This window comes from Gopherus flavomarginatus, chromosome 3 (genome assembly GCF_025201925.1).
Source record: "Gopherus flavomarginatus isolate rGopFla2 chromosome 3, rGopFla2.mat.asm, whole genome shotgun sequence".
In the NCBI taxonomy this organism is placed as follows: Eukaryota; Metazoa; Chordata; order Testudines; family Testudinidae; genus Gopherus; species Gopherus flavomarginatus.
Genome location: NC_066619.1, coordinates 52,013,940 through 52,033,981, shown reverse-complemented (window position 1 = coordinate 52,033,981; position 20,042 = coordinate 52,013,940). Strand labels below are relative to the sequence as shown.

The window sequence follows — 20,042 nt, the reverse complement described above, 5'->3', positions numbered from 1 at the left end:
GTGGTTTGTAAAAATTAGTTATAAAAAGACCAGATAACAGCGAGTACTTTGGAGCAGTTCTCTGCTATCCTGAGAGACTTTTTCTTGACACCATATCCCCAGCGGAGAAGTGACCGGCCATCACTGATCTGCTGCTAATTACTCAGTATCATCTCAGATTTTAGGTAATTATTTGGTATGTTCTAAAACTATTGCTTATATCTGTGTGTGATTAAATCTAACAAACAGCAGTTTTTGATAAGAGCATGCTTGTATCAATCTTTCATCAGCCAGAAGTGTTGTGTTCCCATTGATCTATTTTTTTTTAATTGAGAGATTCCAGAAGACTAGAAAAGGATAAATATAGTGCCAATCTATAAAAAGGGAAATAAGGACAACCTGGGGAATTACAGACCAGTCGGTTTAACTTCTGTATCCGGAAAGATAATGGAGCAAATAATTAAGCAATCAGTTTGCAGACATCTAGAAGATAAGGTGATAAACAACAGTCAGCATGGATTTGTCAAGAACAAATCATGTCAAACCAATCTGACAGCTTTCTTTGACAGGGTAACAAGCCTCGTGGATAGGAGGACAGTGGTAGATGCGGTATATCTTGACTTAAATAAAACTTTTGATACTATCTCGTATGACCTTCTTATAAACAAACTAGGGAAATACAACCTAGATGGAGCTACTATAAGGTGGGTGCAAAACTATTTGGAAAACCGTTCCCAGAGAGTAATCATCAGTGGTTTACAGTCAAGCTAGAAGGACATAATGAGTGGGGTCCTGCAGGGAGCAGTTCAAGGTCTGGTTCTGTTCAATATCTTCATCAATGATTTAGACAATGGCATAGAGAATCCACGTATAAAGTTTGCGGACAATACTGTGACGTTATTGACATGAACTGTGACTGTATAGATAATTTTGCTGATTATGATTATGCTGTCTGTCTGCGTGTATCATTTTTGTATTTGAAGTTATGAATATTGGCTATGTACTTGTATCTCAGTGTGTTTGATTCTAAGCAGCATCAGTAAAGCATTTGGTTAGCTTCTTGAGAAAGGACTATTCTGAGAAAGTGCGCAATGAAGAAACACTTAACTGACAATGGACTTTGGGAGACACCAATCCACATCTGAGCTTTCCTGGAAATGTTCAAACGAATATGTAAACAATGGCATCGGCCTGAAAAAAGCTGAATCATTCATGGACATGTGACTTGCCCAGGTGGCTACAGACTCCATCTTGTTGCTGTGATTTTGCACAGAAGAACAAAGGGGTTTCCGCCCACAAGAGTGAGAATATAAAAGGCCCTGGAAACTCTCCATTTTGTCTTCAGCTGGCTCAAGAGATGGCCTCTCCACCCCAAAGAGTTGCCTGAAAGAAACTGGGACAAAGGACCATAACTACGGGGGTGTGAGTGATTGCTGGACCCAGGCCATAAACCACAATGTTGGTCTAAACGGATTGGGTCCAGATTAGGAAGGAGTCTAGTCTATGAAAGAAGCTTATTAGAACATCTCTATGGGTGAGATTTATCTGTATTCAGTTTCCTACTGTATTAGTCTTAGACTTGCGTGTTTTGTTTTATTCTGCTTGGTAACTTACTTTGTTCTGTCTGTTATTATTTGGAAGCACTTAAATCCTAATTTTTATATTTAATAAAATCACTTTTGCTTATTAATTAACCCAGAGTAAGTAATTAATACCTGGGGGAGGAAACAACTGTGCATCTCTCTCTATCAGTGTTATAGAGAGCGGACAATTTATGAGTAAAAGCATTTATTTGGGGTTTGGATCCCATTGGGAGCTGGGTGCTAGAGACAAGAGCACTTGCTAAACCATTTTCAGTTAAATCTGCAGCTTTGGGGATGTGGGTCAGACCCTGGGTCCGTGTTGCAGCAGATTAGTGTATCTGGCTCAACAAGGCAGAGTTCTGAAGGCCCAAATTGGCAGAGAAAACGGGCTCAGAGATAGTCTCAGCACATCAGGCGACAGTCCCAAGGGAGTTTCTGTGACTGAACCAGTCACAAATACCAAGCTGGGAGGGGTTGCAAGTGATTTGGAAGATAGGATTAAAATTCAAAATGATCTGGACAAACTGGAGAAATGATCTGAAGTAAATAGGATGAAATTCAATAAGAACAAATGCCAAGTACACCACTTAGGAAGGAACAGTCAGTTGCACACATACAAAATGGGAAATGGCCAGCTAGGAAGGAGTACTGCGGAAAGGAATCTGGGGGTCATAGTGGACCACAAGCTAAATATGAGTCAACAGTGTAACTCTGTTGCAAAAAAAGCGAACATCATTCTGGGATGCATTAGAGTGTTGTAAGCAAGACACAAGAAGTAATTCTTTCCTTCTACTCTGTGCTGGTTAGACCTCAACTGGAGTATTGTGTCCAGTTCTGGACACCACATTTCAGGAAGGATGTGGACAAATTGGAGAGAGTGCAGAGAAAAACAAAAATGATTAAAGGTCTAGAAAACATGACCTATGAGGGAAGATTGAAAAAACTGGGTTTGTTTAGTCTGGCAAAGAGAAGACTGAGGGGGGACATGATAACAGTTTTCAAGTATGTAAAAGGTTGTTACAAGGAGGAAGAAGAAAAAAAATTTTTTTCTTAACCTCTGAGGATAGGACAAGAAGCAATGAGCTTAAATTGCAGGATGGGAGGCTTAGGTTGGACATTAGGAAAAAAATTCTTAACTGGCAGGGTAGTTAAGAACTGAAATAAATTGCCTGGAGAGGTTGTGGAATCTCCATCATTGGGGATTTTTAAGAGGTTAGACAAACACCTCTCAGGAATGGTCTAGATAATACTGAGTCCTGCCATGAGTGCAGGGGACTGGACTAGATGACCTCTCAAGGTCCCTTCCTGTCCTATGAGTCTATGATTCTATTTCTGACACTGCCTGGATTACCACTGCTTTGGGTTTTAAGACCCTGGGTAACAGTCCCACTGACAGGAATGGGAGAGGGTGGCAATTTTGAATAAGAGAAAATTCATAAGCTGACAGCCTCTCATCGTGAGACAGGTAAAAATGTCCCATACTCCTAAATTGCTAGAGTTACTATAAAGTTGCATGTCCCCTATGCTTCTGACTGCCAGGCGCTGGGACTGGATAACAGGGGAATGGATCACTTGATAATTGCTCTGTTCTGTTCATTCCCTCTGGGGCATCTGGCACAGGCCACTGTCACAAGACAGGATACTGGGCTAGATGGACCACTGGTCTGACTCAGTATGACCACTTACGTTCTTATGAGAGCCTTCAATACTCCGAACTCAAACTCACATGACAGTAATGTACCAAGTATCACCTCTCCCCTTACATGCAGAAAATGTGAATTAAAGCCCACAACTTTACAAATAATTTTGTCACGTAACAGTAACCTAAATGTTATAACCAGTTATCCAGCAGCAATGTCTCTCTGGATTCACTTCAGTTCAATACAGACCCACCAGTCCTTTATTGGGAATGTTGTATACTAATAGCTGGTCATAGACTCATAGACTCATAGACTCTAGGACTGGAAGGGACCTCCAGAGGTCATCGAGTCCAGTCCCCTGCCCTCATGGCAGGACCAAATACTGTCTAGACCATCCCTGATAGACATTTATCTAACCTACTCTTAAATATCTCCAGAGATGGAGATTCCACAACTTCCCTAGGCAATCTATTCCAGTGTTTAACTACCCTGACAGTTAGGAACTTTTTCCTAATGTCCAACCTAAATCTCCCTTGCTGCAGTTTAAGCCCATTGCTTCTTGTTCTATCATTGGAGGCTAAGGTGAACAAGTTTTCTCCCTCCTCCTGATGACACCCTTTTAGATACCTGAAAACTGCTATCATGTCCCCTCTCAGTCTTCTCTTTTCCAAACTAAACAAACCCAATTCCTTCAGCCTTCCTTCATAGGTCATGTTCTCAAGACCTTTAATCATTCTTGTTGCTCTTCTCTGGACCCTCTCCAATTTCTCCACATCTTTCTTGAAATGCGGTGCCCAGAACTGGACACAATACTCCAGTTGAGGCCTAACCAGCGCAGAGTAAAGCGGAAGAATGACTTCTCGTGACTTGTTTACAACACACCTGTTAATGCATCCCAGAATCACGTTTGCTTTTTTTTGCAACAGTATCACACTGTTGACTCATATTAAGCTTGTGGTCCACTATGACCCCTAGATCTCTTTCTGCCATACTCCTTCCTAGACAGTCTCTTCCCATTCTGTATGTGTGAAACTGATTGTTCCTTCTTAAGTGGAGCACTTTGCATTTATCTTTATTGAACTTCATCCTGTTTACCTCAGACCATTTCTCCAACTTGTCCAGATCATTTTGAATTTTGACCCTGTCCTCCAAAGCAGTTGCAATCCCTCCCAGTTTGGTATCGTCCGCAAACTTAATAAGCGTACTTTCTATGCCAACATCTAAATCGTTGATGAAGATATTGAACAGAACCGGTCCCAAAACAGAACCCTGCGGAACCCCACTTGTTATACCTTTCCAGCAGGATTGGGAGCCATTAACAACTACTCTCTGAGTACGGTTATCCAGCCAGTTATGCACCCACCTTATAGTAGCCCCATCTAAATTGTACTTTCCTAGCTTATCTATAAGAATATCATGAGAGACTGTATCAAATGCCTTACTAAAGTCTAGATATATCACATCCACCGCTTCTCCCTTATCCACAAGGCTCGTTATCCTATCAAAGAATGTTATCAGATTAGTTTGACACGATTTGTTCTTTACAAATCCATGCTGGCTATTCCCTATCACCTTACCACTTTCCAAGTGTTTGCAGATGATTTCTTTGATTACCTGCTCCATTATCTTCCCTGGCACAGAAGTTAAACTAACTGGTCTGTAGTTTCCTGGGTTGTTTTTATTTCCCTTTTTATAGATGGGCACTATATTTGCCCCCTTCCAGTCTTCTGGAATCTCCCCCGTCTCCCATGATTTCCCAAAGATAATAGCTAGAGGCTCAGATACCTCTTCTATTAACTCCTTGAGTATTCTAGGATGCATTTCATCAGGCCCTGGTGACTTGCAGGCATCTAACTTTTCTAAGTGATGTTTTACTTGCTCTTTCCTTATTTTCTCTTCTAAACCTACCCTCTTCCCGTAAGCATTCACTATACTAGACATTCCTTCAGACTTCTCAGTGAAGACCGAAACAAAGAAGTCATTAAGCATCTCTGCCATTTCCAAGTCTTCCGTTACTGTTACCCCCTCCTCATTGAGCAGTGGGCCTACCCTGTCCTTAGTCTTCCTCTTGCTTCTAATGTATTGATAAAAAGTCTTCTTGTTTCCCTTTATTCCCATAGCTAGTTTGAGTTCATTTTGTGCCTTTGCTTTTCTAATCTTGCCTCTGCATTCCTGTGTTATTTGCCTATATTCATCCTTCGTGATCTGACCTAGTTTCCATTTTTTATATGACGCCTTTTTATTTTGTAGGTCACGCAAGATCTCAAGGGTAAGCCAAGGTGGTCTTTTGCCACATTTTCTATCTTTCCTAACCATCGGATTAACTTGCTTTTGGGCCCTTAATAGCGTCCCTTTGAAAAACTGCCAACTTTCCTCAGTTGTTTTTCCCCTCAGTCTTAATTCCCATGGGACCTTGCCTATCAGCTCTCTGAGCTTACCAAAATCTGCCTTCCTGAAATCCATTGTCTCTATTCTGCTGTACTCCCTTCTACCCTTCCTTAGAATTGCAAATTCTATGATTTCATGATCACTTTCACCCAAGCTTCCTTCTACTTTCAAATTCTCAACAAGTTCCTCCCTATTTGTTAAAATCAAGTCTAGAACAGCTTCCCCCCTAGTAGCTTTTTCAACTTTCTGCAATAAAAAGTTGTCTGCAATGCAGTCCAGGAACTTATTGGATCGTCTGTACCCCGCGGTGTTATTGTCCCAACATATATCTGGATAGTTGAAGTCCCCCATCACCACCAAATCTTGGGCTTTGGATGATTTTGTTAGTTGTTTGAAAAAAGCCTCATCCACCTCTTCCGCCTGATTAGGTGGCCTGTGGTAGACTCCCAGCACGACATCACCTGTGTTTTTTACCCCTTTTAGCCTAACCCAGAGACTCTCCACCCTTCCGTCTCCTATGTCCATCTCCACCTCAGTCCAAGTGTGTACATTTTTAATATATAAGGCAACACCTCCTCCCTTTTTCCCCTGTCTATCCTTCCTGAGCAAACTATACCCATCCACACCAACATTCCAGTCGTGTGTATTATCCCACCAAGTTTCAGTAATGCCAATAATGTCATAGTCACCAATTAGCCTTCTCCCTTTGGAGAGGAATAGCCACGCCACACAGTGCAAGTAATGAAACTTGTTCCCAACAGAAAGATCACTAATGTCTACACTATCTTAAGTCTTCTTGTCCCAATTTGGTTTCCTGAGCTGATGACCTAGCATTAACTCCAGTACAGGACAAAACAAGAACAGTGCACCCCAAATGGGAAACAACTCTATGCTCTCTGTACAATGTCAATAACAGGCTAAATTTTCCACACTAATGTTCATGATGGTGCTTACAGGAAAGTGAACCCCTTGACCCTCATCCAAATGACCTGCTCAGTTAGCAAAGAGGAAATTCCTGCCCAACTACAAAGCTAGCAATCAGTATTTACTTAAATATTTAAATATTAAAAAACATATTTTGGTGGGGGAGGGACGTGAAATTGGACCGAGTACAAATGACTTGGACTAAGTTCTATGCACCACACAAGTACTACCACCTGCAGATCATAAAAAAGGGAATATGTGATGAACAGAGGCATGCCCAGGCCCTCTGCAGCCAGATTAATTTCATTTGAAGTAGAAGCACGCTATCTGTGGATCTTGCAAAAAACAAAGGAATTATAAAATTGTAGTTATCCAGGTAACCCACCAGAACTATGTATTGCCCTATGCTGCCTAAAGAGGATCAAGTTGGCTTTACTAAGATTGCCTGTCAAGCTTGAATTCTAATAGATAACCCATATAAACAATGACTGCCGTTTATATGGACAAGTTGAGAGTCAGCAGGAAGAAAGATAACATACTACGGAACAGGGAGAGAGGATGTACCTATGCCTCACTGATGCCCATTTTTATTCCTCCACCTCTAAAGCACTGAGCTAGTCAATCTATGATAGGTGGTCTTCAAATCCACCAATGGTAACTTGGTTCAAAGTGTATCCAATGCAATCCCATTATGTTTATGTATTTGGGAGCTGCCTTTCCCATGTTGCAATCCAGTTTGGGTGGTACCATATGTCCCCGCTGGAATGCAAAACCCTACTTATTTCAGTGATCAGATATACTTATTCACAGTATGTCTAGTCACAGAAATAAATCCAATGGAATTTATTTTAACATGGAAATAGGTAGGTAGGTGACTTAGAGGGGAAAGATATTTTTATCCCTTTACCAGTCCCCATAGTCCTCCATTCCCCTTGGATTAATCCTTACGTTGATAATCTGTGTTTCCAAGAAACACATTTTTAATTTAAAATTTCCACTCCAGGGCCTTCAGTAATTGGAACTATTAATTGGATTGTTTACTTGAGCATACTCTTACCTTTAAACTATTAAACTCATTACTCTCAAATTTTGTGACTTGAATCTTGATCAGGTTGATAATAACTTATTATAAGACTATCTGACAGCTGTTCAACGGTCTACGAGAAATGGATTGGAGATCTCACTACAGGTCCTAGCAGACAAAGTCTACATCAAAATAATCATCATTCTTGACTATGGATACTGAACAAAGCTCTCACACCTATAGGATTATCTTCTTTGACAGCGTTGTGGCACATATGCTGGAACAGTGTTGGGATCCTTACACAGCTGCTGCTTTTATTATACCTCTCTCTGCAGGTAAATAGGATACTTTAGTTTTCACTGCTGTGAGTAGGGTATCTTTCATAAGCACGCACGCATGCACACACACACGAGCTACTCTTAAAAATATCTTTCAGTTTCAGCATCTGAGTGACCAGTGCACGAAAGCATACATTAATCTTATAAAGACTAATATGAATCAAGGGTTATTTTGAATCAAAAATTAATCAATTTGCTATACGGAAGATTATAGGCTGGGATTTTCAAACAAACCTCAGGGATTTAACCACTCGCCTCCCACTGAAGTCAATGGAAGTTGGGCATCCCTCTGAAAATCTTACAGTCAATACAACAGGTTTAGTTTTAAAGTATGATCACTTGAAAGAATTCCCCTTTGCATTGCACAAGTGGAAAATAAAAAAGAAAAGCCATCATTAAAATATCCTCAAATTTTCATTTATTCATCCCTCCAATAATAAAGCTGTGACAACCAATTCAGTAGAAATTAAAGTTACTGAAACTATATTTTAAATGTATGTGTATACTTTGGCTCATGCACTATTTGTGTGGGCATGCAAGTGAAGACTGTTTTATACATGCACTTTAATAAATGTAAGAGATAAAAGCTATGTGTTCTACAAATAGTTTTAATATATAGGATATGGTATATTTTTGGTGTCTCACTTCATGCAACCACTGATGCATAACCAGTGAGGCCAGTGCACTAAAATATGGAGTACTCTTTGTATTCTGCACTTCATAAGGCAAATGCTGCATCCTCCTCTGAAAATGAGGACATCATCGTAGCAGTGGAACTGGTACAGTTTTACTGCACAAAGGAAGGGGCAGGATTTTGAGAAACTACCCAGGACATTTGCTTAGGGTGTTCCAGAACAGCCATTTAAAATAATAGATTGTGGGTGAGATAAAGCAGGGGAATTCAGGATGCGCCATTCTGACTCTCGCTGACTCTGTGGAACAGTATTGCTCCTAATGTATTATCTGGAAGAAGGATTCTTTCCCCTCCCACTTCCAATATGGAAATTCCCAGCACCTATATGAAATACTTGGGCTGGGTACTAAGCATGGGATTTGTGTCTATATGCTTAATAATGCAGAAGAACGGCTCATATTTCCACTTTACCTAAAAGCAAAATATTTGCTTTATTGTATAATCCTCCCTCTACAGATTTACAATTTTGAATATAATGTAGTATTTAAAGCCAATTTACAGAAGCTATAATACATAACTGCTAAATATAACCACAAGAATAACTGTAGTAGCAACCTTTCCATTTCCATGGAAACACCACTTAGAATACAAGACAGAAAATGTAGGAATATGCTAATGTAATAAACCTATATAAATTCACACACTGAAAGTGAAATCACAAAAAAGGAATCATAATAAAAAGCACTGATTTGTAAAGGTAGCTAGGGGTAGCAGTGTTGGTCATCTTCTTGTATATTAATCTTCAGACAGTCATTCCAAAGACAACCCTTCCCCCAAATAGCTAATTTTTTAGTAGCATCACCTGTTAAAGGAGAATAAACTAAGGCAGTCACAAAAATAAATATGAAAGTGATATATTCCTATGCCAATAGTTTTTCTCCAAAAGATTAAAAATCTACCTAGTTTGCAAAATGACAAATTACATTCCCACTTGCAAGCTATTTTACTTTCTGTGGCTCAGTCTGTGATAGTGCAGACATGGGTTATGGGCAGCAGTATTCTATGAGAAAACAGCCTATGGAGGAACAGCAAGAGATCTGAGGCTGAACTAAAACAGAAAGCCTGAGGGTGAGGTAGGGGAAAGATGAACAGAAACCTCTGACCCTTTCAACCAACTAATCCTTGTGAAGACAGATCATCTTGTGGAAGCCCGGTTTTAAGAAATCTGCTGTGATGGGCTGTGTCCACAATGCTTGCATATTCAGATACAATAGTGTCTAATGAAAGAATGCAGGGAACACCAGGTGGTAACTTTGCAAAGCCTGTCTGCTAATGGCTCCTCTCTCTCCACTCCAGTCCAGTCCAGAAGATGGCCATGGCTGTAGTGAAACAGCCTTTTAATCTCTTTATATAGGGAATTTCTGCAGCTTCATAAGCCTCTGATACTGCATCAGGTTAATACCGGACATACTCAGGCAGCTGGAGAACAAAAACAGGCTCTGTTTCCCCAATAGTTTCTAATCTGTGAAAGTACACTTTCAGGGTATTCCTGAAGTCCAAGATATGCAACGTCTTTGCTTTTCCTCATTTAGGACAGGAAAACTGGCGACCTGGTTAGGTGAAAGAGAAGTAGGATTTGAACAAAAAACAGGCCAGGTACAAAGGGCCACCTTGTGGCTATTGAAGACCAAATATGGAGGACTACAGGAAAGTACTGAGGGCTCTTCTATTCATCTCACAGAGGCGATTCCTACTTACCTTCAGGAACTGCAATTACCACATGATTAGTACAATTACCACAACTGTGCAGTTATTCAGGTAAATGGCCACATATGCACAGATACACATAATTTGTGCATACAGTTTCATAAATACAAGCTGGGTGCCAATTTGTAAGCACCAATCTTTGAAATCAGGCCCTAAAGACACATATTCAGAAACAAAAATTAGACAAATTCAAAATTTCAAACAAGTGTTGGGAAGCATATCTGTTTCATTACTGAATCCAACCACTGCTAATATTTCAGAAAGTGAACACTACTGTGTAATATTATAAGTAATGAGCCCAATTTTCAAACATATCCAAGGCTACCTACAGGACATATCTAGAATACAATTAGGTCCGATCCATACTACAAATTGTAGTAGTATTGTACAAGATCATGGGACATCCATGTTTTCATTATTTACGATTTATATATTAGCAGGTTAGACAACATGGTGACAAGCACCATACCAACACAAGCTAAATGGACAGTTCCTGCCCTAGAAAGCTAAAAGTATAACTGAGGGGTTTGGTTTTGTGGAGAGGGCTGTACAGTCTGGATGGCCTCCACCTCAGTAGAAGGGGAACAGCCTGGCCAGCATAGTCAGGAGGGTGCTAACTAACAACAAACATGGAGGATAAAAAGAGGGAAGATATGATTACTCATTTAGCACAGAATCAAGATGTTGTTAACAAAATTAATCAAGGAACCAAACAACATGAAGAGAAGAAATTCTTTAATTGTCTACACACCAATTCTAGGAGCCTGGGTAACAAACAAGAGGAATTGCTCATTTATGGGCATAAATTCGATCTAGTTGGCATTACTGAAACCTGGTAGTATGACATGCACAATTGGAATGTAAAAATCAATGGTTATAACCTGTTTAGGATGGATCGAGTAGACAGAATGGGAGGAGAGAGTAGCACTCCATGTCAAAAATGGCAATAACTGTTTCTGAGTCACTGATAACACAGAAGAAAATGGTCTTGAATGGTTACGGATCAATGTCTTAACAGATAAAGCACAAGATGGGGTATTAGTTGGTGTCTACTACAGACCACAAAATTATACTAAGAAGGTGACTTGTTCCTTATACACCTATCTATAATGTGTAGGAAAAAATGCTGTGTGATCATAAGGACTTCAAGTTTAGTGACATATGCTGGAGGGCTCATGCTGCCAATACTAAAACATACTTGGACTTCCTAATTATTACAGATGACAATTTAACTAACTCAGAAAATACTGCATCCAACACATGGAAATTCTATATTTAGAGCCCTGCATGGATACAAAATTTGTATCTGCAACTGATCCACGATCTGCAAATATGGTCCATGGATGCGGATATCCCAGATAAAAAGTGGATATAGGCTGATTTGCAGGGCTCTATCTATATTAGACCTTGTTTTGACAGATAAAGACGAACCGATCACAGAACTAAAAATTAATAGTAACAAGTGATAATGACTTGATCACATTTATAATGTGCAAACAGAACAAATACAGAAAGTAATATATATATACTTGGTGTTTTTAAAGGACTAATTTCACAAAGCTGAAAACAATTATGAGCCAAATCAGCTGGGAGAAAGAATTTAACTAGAACAATATGAGTGATAATTGGGAATTGTTTGATAACATTTTACTAGATGTCCAAAAAAGCCACAATCGAGGAAGAAGGTTGTATTTGTTAACAAAAACTGACCTCATTTAGAAGGGAAGTGAAGGCATAGTGTAGTGGTTAAGAGCGCCGCCCTTTGATATGGGGGACCGGGGTTCAAATCCTGGTTGGTACTCCTAACGTGTCACCTGCCTACCTCAAATATGAGAGCAACACGAACTAGGAGAGCCATACCGGCTCGGACATTGCCCGGATTAACAAGGTCCACGCCAGATGTTGAGGAACCAGGACAATCTGACGATAAGTGGGCTACTGGAACAAACCATTCATGGACGAGACAAGAGAACCTGGAATTGATGGAATGCTACTATAACAGTAGACCTAAGGAGAGGGGATATATGAAACGTATGAGGGGGCTATGGATAGACAAAAGACCTACATCCACACTTACTGAGAAACAGCTAGTTACCTAATGCTTCAACATAGTAAAGAGGAAGCTGCTCTCACAGCTTGAGATAGACCAACTCCACATTACATCCCAGACTCAAGAAGGCCTGGAAGAACAAATGGATGTGCAGCCCACTTCACTGCCACCTCCTCCATTGCAGAGCACAGCAGCTGATATGAGGCATAAGATCATGGAGAAACTAGCTACAGTCAATCCTCAAGACCAATTACCAAGGCTCAGTGGAGAAGTACCATCAGATAGTATGTTAGAAGATGCCAATAGGGCCCTCATGACAATCCCTACTACCACCATAACTCAAACCAATGAACTGGTATACGCTACAGCCTCTGTAATCCTGGAGATGCTTGGCTGTACGATCAAGAAGAACAACAGTATATACCCACCCTGGAAAATGAGGTTGGAGGATAAGACCAAGGCGACTCGGAGAGAAGTTAGTCAGCTGGTGGTACTACAGAAGGGTGTAGAGATTAAGGATAAGACTCGGCTACTGAAAAAATACAAGGGCCTGACTCCATCTGAAGCCCTAGAGAGTGCTAAACAAAGGCTCACAGCACTGGCTACCAGGCTAAGAAGATACACTAGAGAAGCAGAGGCCAAAAAAGTAAATACCCTGTTCTCTAAAGAACCATCTAAGGTGTACTCCCAATTACAGTGCAACAACACCATAACAGCAGAGCCACCAGCACCAGAAACTGAACAGTACTGGAAGAACATATGAGAGAAAGAGAAGACTCACAACACCAGTGCAAAGTGGCTGCAGGACCTCAGAACAGAAACCAGTTACCATCACAGTAGAAGACATCCACCAGCGGGTCAAGAACATGAAGAGCTGGACAGCACCTGGACCAGACATGATCCACACCTACTGGCTAAAGAAACTAACAGCAGTGCATAAACGCCTAGCAGTACAGATGAACCAACTGCTGGCAGCAGGCTCCCACCCAAACTGGCTAGCACAAGGAAGGACAGTGCTGATCATGAAAGACCCCTGCAAGGGAATAGAACCATCCAACTACTGGCCAATAACCTGCCTCCCCACAACATGGAAAATCCTATCAGGTATCATAGCCACCAAGCTACAGGACCATATGGGCCAGTACATGAGCACAGCTCAGAAGGGCATTGGGAACAACACCAGTTGCTCAATAGATAGAACAGTCACCCAAGACTCAAGGGCTAGACAGACCAATCTGAGCACAGCGTGGATTGACTACAGGAAAGCCTACGACTCAATGCCGCACACGTGGATCTGTGAATGTCTGCTGCTATACAAAGTCAATAGGATACTAAGGACCTTCCTCAAGAACTCAATGGGACTATGGAAGACAACACTGGAAATCAACTCAAGGCAGCTTGCACAAGTGGCCATCAAGTGCGGCATATACCAAGGTGATGCACTGTCTCCACTGCTGTTCTGCATAGGCTTAAACCCCCTCAGCCAGATAATTACAAGGACTGGATATGGGTGTATGGGTTTAGGAGTGGAACTACCATCAGCCACCTCCTCTACATGGATGACATCAAGCTGTATGCTAAGAATGAACGAGATATCGACTCGCTAATCCACCTGACGCGGATTTACAGTGAGGATATCGGGATGTCATTCGGACTGGAGAAGTGTGGCCGGATGGTAGTGAAGAGAGGGAAGGTAGTCAAGACTGATGGGGTGGAACTACCAGCGGGCCACATAGCAGACATACAGACCAGCTACAAGTACCTTGGCGTCCCACAGTCACATGGAAACCACGATGAGGAGGCAAGGAAGACAGCAACATCCAAGTATCATCAAAGGATAAGACAGGTCCTGAAGAGCCAGCTCAGTGGGAAAAACAAGATCCACGCCATTAACAGATACGCCCTGCCGGTATAGTGAGCTGGCCAAAGGAGGACATGGAGGCTGCCGATGTGAAGACCCGGAAGCTCTTCACAATGCACAGAGGTTTCCACCCCAAGTCCAACACCCACAGACAGTAAACCAGCCGGAAAGAAGGCAGACGGGGCTTGGTGAGCGTCAAAGCCACTGTCCTGGACGAAACCCAAAGCATCCAGGAGTACATCAGTAAGATGGCCCCAAAAGATGAGCTGCTGAGAGAATGCCTGAGGCAGCAGCAGACATGGGAGGAAGACCAAGCAGAAAAAGTGCCATGGCAAGACAAGATCCTGCATGGGATGTACCATCGACAGATAGCTGAGGTGGCTGACATTGGGAAATCCTACCAGTGGCTGGAAAGGGCTGGACTAAAAGACAGCACTGAGGCACTGATCATAGCAGCACAGGAACAGGCACTGAGCACCAGATCCACTGAAGCAGGGGTCTACCATATTAGAGAGGACCCAAGGTGCAGACTGTGCAGAGAGGCCTCAGAGACAGTCCAACACATAGTGGCAGGATGTAAGATGCAGGCAGGAACAACATACACTGAACGGCACAACCAAGTGGCTGGCATTGTGTACAGGAACATCTGCACAGCGTATGGGCTAGATCCTTCCAAGACCAGATGGGAGATTCCACAGAAGGTTGTGGAGAATAGCAGGGCTAAGATTCTGTGGGACTTCCAGATCCAGATGGACAAGCAGGTACTGGTCAATCAACCAGACATCGTGGTAATAGATAAGGACCAGAAGACAGCGATGGTGATAGATATAGCAGTGCCAAGTGACAGCAACATCAGGAAGAAGGAGTATGAGAAGCTGCAGAAGTACCAGGGCCTGAAAGAGGAACTAGAGAGGATGTGGAAAGTGAAGGCCAAAGTGGTCCCAGTGGTGGTAGGAGCACTCGGGGCTGTGATTCCTAAGCTGGGTGAGTGGCTCCAACAGATCCCAGGAACAACATCAGAGCTCTCTGTCCAGAAGAGTGCAGTGCTAGGAACAGCTAAGATACTGCGCAGAACCCTCAAACTCCCAGGCCTCTGGTAGAGGACCCGAGTTTGAGGAAGACACATACCACCCATAGGGGTGAGAGGGGGGTTATATATATATAAATAAAATAAATGGAAGAAATGTAGAAAATTGATAAGGGAAACAAAAGGACTCAAGGAGAAACCTATGGCCTGTAGAATTAAGGACAATAAAAAGGATTTTTTAATGTATATTAGGAACAAAAATAATCCTGACAATAGCACTGTCCACTATTATGTGGAAACGGCAGAATTAACAGTAACAATGCAGAAAAAGCATGAATGTTCAATAATGAACAGTTTACCTGTTCTATAACTGGCGTTCTTCGAGATGTGTTGCTCATGTCTATTCCACAGTAGGTGAGTGTGCTCGCCACGTGCACCAGTGCTGGAAGTTTTTCCCCTAGCAATACCTGTAGGGGGAGTGCTGCTGCAACCCCCGGAGTGACACCTCTATAGCGCGCTATAAGGGGAGTCGCGCGCTCCCCCCACCCTCAGTTCCTTCTTGCCAGACCAACTCCGACAGAGGGGAAGGAGGGCGAGATGTGGAATAGACATAAGCAACACATCTCGAAGAACGCCAGTTACGGAACAAGTAACTGTCCTTTCTTCTTCGAGTGATTGCTCATGTGTATTCCACAGTAGGTGATTGCAAGCTATGTCTGATGGAGATGGGTAGGAGTTCACAGATTCCCTAGCTGAAGCATAGTGGAGATTGGTTGACCCTTCATGCGCTCGGCTGAAGCAACAAAGCGTTGCGAGGACGTGTGGAATGGCTTAGTCCAACCAGATAAAAAGCCAGTGCACTGCACACATCGAGCGTATGTAGGCAGTGTTCCTCATTAGAGGCATGAGGTTTGGGGCAGAGGACAGGCAGGAAGATGTCGTGGCCCATGTGAAAGGCGGAGACCACCTTAGGGAGGAATGCAGGGTCTGGGCAGAGCTGCACCTTGTCCTTGTGAAAGACTATTGTGGGGGGTCGCATGTCAGGACCCCGAGCCCCAAGATCCTCTGGGCTGTGATAGCCATGAGGAAGGCTACCTTCCATGAAAGGTGAGACCATGAGCACATGGCCAGGGGTTCCAACGGGGGCCTCGTGAGGCGGGATAACACCAAAGGAGGGATAGCGCACCACTCCCTCCTCCTGATAGCACATGCAAGGCTGCACAGGTGCTGACTTTCCAAAGTGCTGAGGGGTGCATGCATGAGTGAGAGAGAGATGTGCATTGCCCCTTGAAGTTTGCTGACCCCACTTCAAGTAAGTTGCCCTTTTAAGCAGATCAGCTGGTTCAGACAGGAAGCAACAGCTTCCAGTAAGCTCCCTCCTTTCTATCCCTCTCCTCTGCTTTGTGGAGAGGGGGTACAGAGGGGGGGGTGTGCAGGAGTAGAGGGACATCCTAATATCAGCACCCCTCTCCTCATGGACTGAACAGAGACACTGGATTTATGGCTTGCTACAACAACCTATAACCCACTAACAATCCCCCTCACCTCCTCCCCGCCTTCCTTTTCTCCTTACGACTGGAGTGGTGTCAACAGGCCACTTCACCTTGAATGTTCCCTTGAAATATGTGTTAACTACTTATGCTAAACAATCCGTTCCATCTTGTATTTTAGCTCTAACTCTCTGAGTACATTTCCCAGACCTGAAGAAGAGCTCTATATAAGCTTGAAAGTTGTCTCACTCATCAACAGAAGTTGGTCAGAGTTACAAACACCAGAGTTAAAAATTGACCGGTCAACCATACATTTCATTTGAAACTGGAAGTATGCAATCAGGCAACAACACAGACCAAAAAAAAAGCAAATACAGTACATGTGTTATATGTAAACTTCTAAAAAAAATAAAAGATAAAGTTTAAAAAAAATTGACAAGGTAAGAAAACTGTTTCTGTGCTTGTTTCATTTAAATTAAGATGGTTAAAAGCAGCAGTTTTCTTCTGCATAGTAAAGTTTCAAAGCTATATTAAATCAATGTTCAGTCGTAAACTTTTGAAAGAACCACCATGACGTTTTGTTCAGAGTTACGTACAACCTCCATTTCTCACAAGTTCGTAACTCTGAGGTTCTACAATATTTCACCCACCATGTCTCTTTAATAAAAAGGCTGGTACTGTAACAGACCCAGACAAGTGGGGTACAGGAGTCTGGTAGAAGGCAAATATACTGGTCACTGGATGAGTAGTTTTCTGTTCCCTGAGTGACCAGAGAAGGGGCTGAACTATAGTAATCAGGAACCTGCTAGAACCAATTAACACAGGCAGGATAATTAAGACACCTGGAGCCAATTAAGAAACTGCTAGAATCAATTAGGACAGGCTAGCTAGTCAGGGCACTTGAGTTTAAAAAGGACCTCACTTCAGTTTGTGGTGTGCATGCGAGGAGCTGGGAGCAAGAGGCAAGGGGAGCTGAGAGTGAGAAGACATATTGTTGGAAGACTGAGGAGTGCAAGCATTATCAGGCACCAGGAGAAAGGTCCTCTGGTGAGGATAAAGAAGGTGTTGGGAGGAGGCCATGGGGAAGTAGTTCAGGGAGTTGTAGCTGTCCTGCAGCTGTACCAGGAGGCACTCTAGACAGCTGTAGTCCACAGGGCCCTGGGCTGGAACCCGGAGTAGAGGGTGGGCCCGGGTTCCCCCCAAGCCTCCCAACTCCTGATCAAACACAGGAGGAATTGACCTGGACTGTGGTTTCTTCCAGAGGGGAAGGTCTCTGGGCTGTTTCCTAACCCACATGGTGAATCTGTGAGGTGAGCAAATCCGACAATAAGCGCAGGACTCACCAAGGTAGAGGAGGAACTTTGTCACAGTACGTTCAACTATCTTTATGCAGGAAGCCAAAAGTTATCTTTAAAACTTTCTCTAAATGGAATGTTGTTACCAATGCAATAAATAACATACCTTACAAATTTCCATTTCCCATCAACAAAGGCTTATTCGGTTGATTAATAACACAGTTTGACCTTAGGTTTCTAAGTATGAGAAAACAGGTAGAAAAAAGACAGCTAATAGCTATTTTGATGTTTCAACTCCAATTAACATCTAATAAGGTAACAAATTGTTTTCTAAATTCCTTAGAATGCTTGGCATGAAAGTGTATCATGTGATATGTTGTTCCTTCCATCTATGAAAAAAATGAGATATAAAAATGCAACATTTTTATACAATAAAATTATTACTGAGAGATTACAGAGACCCCTTTTTCCCCTAACTTTAAAAAGTACTCAAATGCCACAGTAATAGGCACTGTAGAAGAGTTTATATAGAAGAGACCTCTCTCAAAGGAATATGTTATTTTTGAAATTTAAATTCAAATGGTTTCAGCAATCTGACCTTTTTGCAGTGTGTGAGAGAGAACCAAAAAGAGAGGAAGAAATAAGGTGGTGGGGGGAAAAGGGGAAAATCACAGCAGGATGTTTTCTAGAATCTATTACAGCTACAAACTATAAAAATTTGGGGTTTGTTAATATTCTTACATCTTTATTCAGCATTGTTTTTTAAACAAATCTGACATTTTGTGCAAGTTGAACTGGAATGACTAATAAATGAGGTAAGGCTCAAGGACAACACACAAAATACGTGGGACAAAATTTTCAAACTTGACTGTCTATAGTTAGACACCACTGTACTTGGCATGATTTTCAGATATGCTGTGCATTTCCTGCTACCATTCACTTCAGTGCAAATAGCAACTGCCTACCATCTTTAAAAATTAAAGCCAGAAAGATTCTGTTTAAAGATTCAGACTTTAGGCATTCAGGTTTAGACATTTTGGCTGGATGTTTTATTGAGGGGTAATAAAACAGAAAGTGGATAATTCATTTAAAAATAACATAATTTTGAAAAATATAATGGCATATGTAGCCCCAAGTTAAATAATGAAACTGTAATCAGCAGTGGAAAAACTGTACTACAGTAATTCCATTCCACCCCCAGAACATAAAAGAAGTTCTGATAGATTACCTGGTAAAAATACCATCCACAATTCCAACTGTGGACTCCTCTGCAGGAACATAGGAACCAATCTGTGCCATGATCGTGATCAGTGCAACTTGTTTTATATAGGAGCTCTTTCCACCCATGTTGGGTCCAGTAATTATCATTACCCTTTCTTTGTCACCCTGGAAAATGCAAAACAGCTGTTAAATATACACTCTTGAAATGGACTGCTTATTTAACTGACAGTATGTTTTACAATGATGTATGTATGAGATGTATATACAAAGGGTATATTCAGTATTTAATATGCCTTCTACATAATAAAGTTATTTTTCTGAGGGGAAGAAGCAGCAGCTTAAAAAGAAAATTATTTACTTCTAATAACAATTCTTTGAAGAAACCATTTAATAGGATACTCACTTTTGCTGCTCCATGTACAGTGTGACACTAGTGGGAATTCCCTTAATTTCATAAGAATGTTGACACTGTGCTTGAAAAGGTTGTATTTTCTAATATGATTAGAAATTTATCCTTCCATCCCCACATTACATTATTACAGTAGTAATGGTGCAAAACATTATGTTTTACAAACCACTACTGCAGCATTAGAATGGCCATACTGGGTCAGACCAATGGTCTATCTAACTCAGTATCCTATCTTTCGACAGTGGCCAGTGCCAGATGTCTCAGAAGAAATGAAAAGAATACAATTATTAAGTGGTCCAGCCCCTGCTTCTGGCGGTCATAGGCTTAGGGACATCCAGTGCAGAGGTTACATCCCTGACCATCTTGGCTAACAGCCACTGATGGATCTATCCTCCATGAACTTATCCAATTC

General features: G+C 41.9%; 2 protein-coding genes across 3 annotated transcripts in view; both read right to left on the bottom strand.

Moving 5' to 3' along the window:
- FAM151B (family with sequence similarity 151 member B) overlaps positions 1–20,042 on the bottom strand; it is a 310,696-nt gene that overhangs the window by 2,213 nt on the left and 288,441 nt on the right. The window lies entirely within an intron of this gene.
- Positions 1–20,042, bottom strand: part of MSH3 (mutS homolog 3) — a 187,274-nt gene that overhangs the window by 37,999 nt on the left and 129,233 nt on the right. Inside the window, exon 20 of the mRNA XM_050946154.1 lies at positions 19,229–19,386. Within this exon, the coding sequence (XP_050802111.1) occupies positions 19,229–19,386 (158 nt within the window). The remainder of the gene's footprint in view (positions 1–19,228; positions 19,387–20,042) is intronic.